This window comes from Nicotiana tomentosiformis, chromosome 3, assembly GCF_000390325.3.
Source record: "Nicotiana tomentosiformis chromosome 3, ASM39032v3, whole genome shotgun sequence".
In the NCBI taxonomy this organism is placed as follows: domain Eukaryota; kingdom Viridiplantae; phylum Streptophyta; class Magnoliopsida; order Solanales; family Solanaceae; genus Nicotiana; species Nicotiana tomentosiformis.
The window spans coordinates 92,971,480-92,976,686 of NC_090814.1; the positions used below are offsets into that span (position 1 = coordinate 92,971,480).

Genomic DNA, 5,207 nt, shown 5'->3' on the forward strand with positions numbered 1-5,207 from the left:
TCTGCAGAATGATTATTCTAACTATACAAATAAAAGCGTCATAGTTATTACTAATGTTATGTAATGTATGGGATCGTATTGTTACTTTAAATATAATATTTATTTTAAATATTATTTAAATTTTATTGTATTGTATTGTCAATTCGTCGTTACGTAACAACAAAATATATAATTTTATTTAACAACGGATTTAGTGTGGTGGCGTCATTACCTTACCTTTTCCTCTCATATTGCCTTTTTTATTATTAAATAATAATATTTTATTATTTGTCCTACTTTTTATATAATAATTCTACTCCGTATTTTATTTTTTTAGTAATGTTAAAAGCTTATTCTTTATATTATTGGTGTGTGACATCATGAAACGACGGTAAACGATACAATCTATCCAAACTTGTATTCATCAAACAATACAATACAATATAATACAATGTAATACACTCATGGGTGGACTCACGTGGAGATGTGAGGGGTCACTGGCACCCTATAAGCTCGGAAAAAATCATGTAAATATTACTGTATATATTAGGGTTGGGCATATATCGGGTATAACCGATAGCCCGAACCGATAAAATGCTAATGGGTTATCGATATCGAGCTATTGGATAAATAGTTCGATAATAGTTTAATGTTATTTGACTATTGGGTTATCGGTTTGCCAATTTTATTAACGGTTTAACCGATAGCCCAATAAGCTTTAACAAAATTATAATTTTACCCACTAAGTATATAAAGCCACCTTATGGCTTCATTCTGTCATTCTCTTAATTTTCTCATTCTTTTGACAGTTACTCTTCATCTTCAGACATTAATCCTTAGAGTGAGTTTTAAACTTTTCTGAATTCTCATCTTAATTCTTCACTTAAGATTTTTAGTTTTAAACTTTAAAGAATCTATAGTATTTGCAAGATTAGGATTTTATATTTTCCTATGAATTATGCCCACCCGCAGTGAGATAGTTAGTAAGATTAGATTATTGAATGTCTTATTCCTTACTCCTAGTAAATTATAACTTTGAAAATTGAGATCATTCATTGGGATTTTTAAATGCAAAAAAAGTTTTCTTTTCTAAAGTTCAAATTTAATCCCTTTTTCTTAAGAGCGAAAATTCAGTTCCTTTCTCTTAACAGTATGATCACAATTTGTTTAATAAAAATATGAAAATTTTGGACATTTTTTATTCTTATTGGGTAAACCGATAACCGAACCCATAAGGATTGATAATCGTCTAACCGATAACCGATATCTTATCGGTTCGGTTATCGATTTAGCATATTTATAAACCGATAACCAATATGCTGAACCGATAACATTCACAATTGAACCGAATCGACCGACGCCCGCCCCCAGTATATACGTCGAGGACCCCTAAAATAATTTAATTGTGCCCCCAAAAGAACAAATCACCCCCATGGTTGCACCGGTTCAGCAGACTGTTTAAGTTTTATTCCCTAGTCTCTAGACTTTAGAAAGTTAATAAAGAGAGATATAAATATTGATTAAAGACAATAGGAAATGGGGATAAAATATTTCATTAACTAGTTTCATTAGTAAATAATCCTTATCTCTAACCAATTTTTATTATTATTTCATTTAGAAAAAATAAAGGCAACCAAAACCTTCTCCTTTCAACATTTGCTTTGGCAAAGTAGCAAGTATCCATCGACTCTGCGACGACGATTGAGACTTTTTGGGCTACTTACAGTACTTTATTAGTCTTGCTTTTGTCTAAACTTTTTTATATTTTTGAACATTCTTTCGGCCACGAACTCGTAATCACTATGTTTTCAAAGAATTGCACGCCAAACTTTATTGCAACTAATATTATTTTCATATTTACGTTAAAGATAATGATGCTCCGCGGCGTTTAAATTCTGGGTCCGCCTCTGAATACAATACGATACATTATGAAACAACATGTAACAACCATCCAAACAAGTTGTTATGTAATACTTCTTATTGACGACAAAAACAGAAATATTTACACTAATCATAAGACTTTGATGATATCTAGTAGGGATGTACAAAGGAAACCGACAAACCGTACCAAACTTCTTGAGTAACACCTTATATAGTTGTATCCTACTTAGTACTTTTGAATTATGCTCATTTTTATTATGGCTTATTAATTAGCAATATTTATTTCTATGCGATTTTATTATCTTTATTGTTGAATATTTTAGTTTAATGTCATGACTAATCTCACATTATTTTGTGTTATTTTCTTGGATAATACCTTATACATTTATATCCTACTAAGACTAAAAAAATATTTGGAGCACACATTATATGTTTTGTGCTATGAAGACTGTACCAGGAAATAACTCGAAAACCTCCAAAAAATCGAGATTGAAAAGTCTGACTTTTGTTTGTTGATTTAGATTATAGATTTAAAAATCCGACACAATTGGTTTAATAATTAAAAAACTCGAACCAACCCGATTTATGTACACCCCTAATATCTAGTATAGAAAAATATTTCTGGTTGTTTTGAATATACTTCCGTAAAACACCATTTATAGTCTAATTTAGATCCTAAAATTGAGCTTAGCAACATAATATTTTATGACATTAGACGTAATGTATACAACTTGTCTCTTGTCTGAAGGACTTAGCAACATAATGCAAGCAAGCTTTCTTTAAAATAACACCTAAAATTTTGATGACATAAGATGTACTTTGCAATAGGGGTATATACATAGGTCGGGTTGGTTCGAATTTTTTAATTATCAAATCAAATTAATGATGCCGGATTTTTAAATCTATAAACCAAATCAAACAAACAAAGTCGGGGTTTCAATCTCGGTTTTTCTCGGATTTTTCGATTTTATTCGGTAAAGTCTTTATAGCACAAAATATGTAGCTTGTGCTCTCTATATTTTTTTAGTCCTAATAACATACAACTATATGATTTATTTTTCAAGAAAATAACACAATAATATGAGATAAGTCATATCATTATAGTAAAATATTCAATAACAAAAATAATAAAATTACATAAAGCAAATATTGCTAGTTAATAAGCCATAATGAAAATTAACATAATCTAAAAATACTATATAGGCCATGCTAAAATAAGTATAGCTAATAAGTACTATTAATTACATACCCAAGCACTAAAAGATAAACTAAGTTATGCATTTTCAGTATAAAGCAATGTAAAACTAAAAAATAGATATCCAACACTATCGTCATTCCTAGTGTTGAATTGAATTTCTTTTATTAGCATTAGTATTGATTTGAACTTTGTTTGAGTTACTACATTTATGGGTTATAAATTTTATTTACCATTCAAGAATGTTAAGTTCAAACTTGAAATAATACGTTAAAAAATAAAACTGTGAAAAAGTTTAAAAAATATTTATAAATTATATACAATAAATATTTATATGTATAAAATATTTCTAAAGATTATATAAATATATTATCGGGTTGGTTTGGTTTCGATTTGATTTTTTTTTGTTAAAACCAAACCAATGATGATCGATTTTTTTTTCCGATTTGACTCGGGTTATCTTTTTTGTGCAGTTTATCGGTTATTTTTGTACACCCCTACTTCACAACACGATGCAACTTTCTTCAATTTTTTATTAATCTATTTAGGTATTAATCATAATAATTCTTTTTTTTACTATTAAAACTTTGAGGTTTGTGCTGCACAACTGAGAGTTCTAGGGCTCCAAAATTAAACAATCATCAGGGCTCAATCTCAAGCATACAAATTGGCCTTTTGGTGCCTCTAACCGCTTGACCAAAAATGTAGAATTTTCAAAACAAAAAAAAAATCAAATATAATGTATATATAGAAGTTTCTAAGTTTGTTTCCATAATTGTTCAGATTTCCTTACATACATAGTTCAAGAATCGAATCCAATACAGTACAAAGCAAATCTCCTTGCCGCGTATAGGGAACGGCCCAACCAGTTTGTTTAAAACTCCTTATTTTCTATGGAAAACTAAATCCACATATATATACAAACCTACATTAATGAAGCCTTCCCCCTAGAAGAAAGTTTTCAATGGATGAAAACGACTGGGATTTGTGGGCAATTGTGAGAAGTTGCTCCAACGTCAACAGAGCTATTCCTGATGATGATGTGAGAAGTTGCTACAACGTTAATACCACTGCTCTTATCGATCACAGCGTTGATCAGGACACTAGCCATGGTAATTCTGCTACTAACACAAAAACACCAACTTTTTTTCCAGAACAAAGTGATTGTTTTGGTGATTTTAGTGATCTGTTCGCCGCAGAGAACGATCATTGTTTTGGGTTAGATGAAGTTTGTTGCCTTTCCAAGAATGTGAATACCAATTCTAGAATTGTACCTCACAACACAGAAAACAAAACTGAAACTATTCCGAACACACCACTTGTTGTAGAACATGAGGAGAAGAAGAACAAGAAGGCAAGATGTTCAATGCAACTATCAAGAATTGAAGAAGGCAAGGTGTTTTCTTATCGTGGGAAGAGCACAGAAAGATATGAAATATTGACTGATAAATTGAGTGAGGCGGATCAATGGAGATGGAGAAAGTATGGAATGAAGCGAACGGGTGGTTCACCTTTTCTCAAGAGCTACTATAGGTGTAATGAAGTTGAAAATTGTCCGGCAAGAAGACACGTTCAGCAAAGCTCAACGGACGCAAACAAGGTGGTTGTAACTTATAGAGGCCAACACATTCATCACCCTCCTAACCAACACATTGCAATGGTACACACAAGCCAAAATGCTAATGCAGCAGTGCAGGACCCATCTTTTCCCTCTTCTACTTCTACTTCTACTTCGTTATTCAACTAACCGCCAAGTTTTTGCAAGAGACAGAAAGATTGATTTTGTGCCTTAGTAAGTCAGTCTGGATTGTTTCTAATTTGACTACTGTGCTTTGGTTACACTGAATGACCCTCAATTTTGTATTGCATATTGCAAGGGGGCTGTTGCAACTGAAGTAGGATCTTCTTCTAATCGGAATTTCTAGTGTTATTACTTTCTTATGGTAATTAAGCTTTTTCCTTGACATCTCTATGATTTTTTCTAGAATCATTAGTATCTCCTTTGTTCCTAGAAGCAGCATGAAGACAAGAGGGGTTGCTCAGATGATCAGCACCCCCACCTACAACCCCAGGGTCGTGGGTTCAAGTCACCAAAAGAGCAAATAGCTCCAACAAAGGGGATCAAAGGGGAGCGGAATTAAAAAAATAAAAT

At 31.7% G+C, this 5,207-nt stretch overlaps 1 protein-coding gene across 1 annotated transcript; it reads left to right on the forward strand.

Moving 5' to 3' along the window:
• Positions 1-4,019: 4,019 nt before the first annotated feature.
• On the forward strand, positions 4,020-4,802 carry LOC104102111 (probable WRKY transcription factor 27). Its single transcript, XM_009609733.1, has one exon. The coding sequence runs from the start codon at positions 4,020-4,022 to the stop codon at positions 4,800-4,802; it is 783 nt and encodes a 260-aa protein (XP_009608028.1).
• Positions 4,803-5,207: the final 405 nt, after the last annotated feature.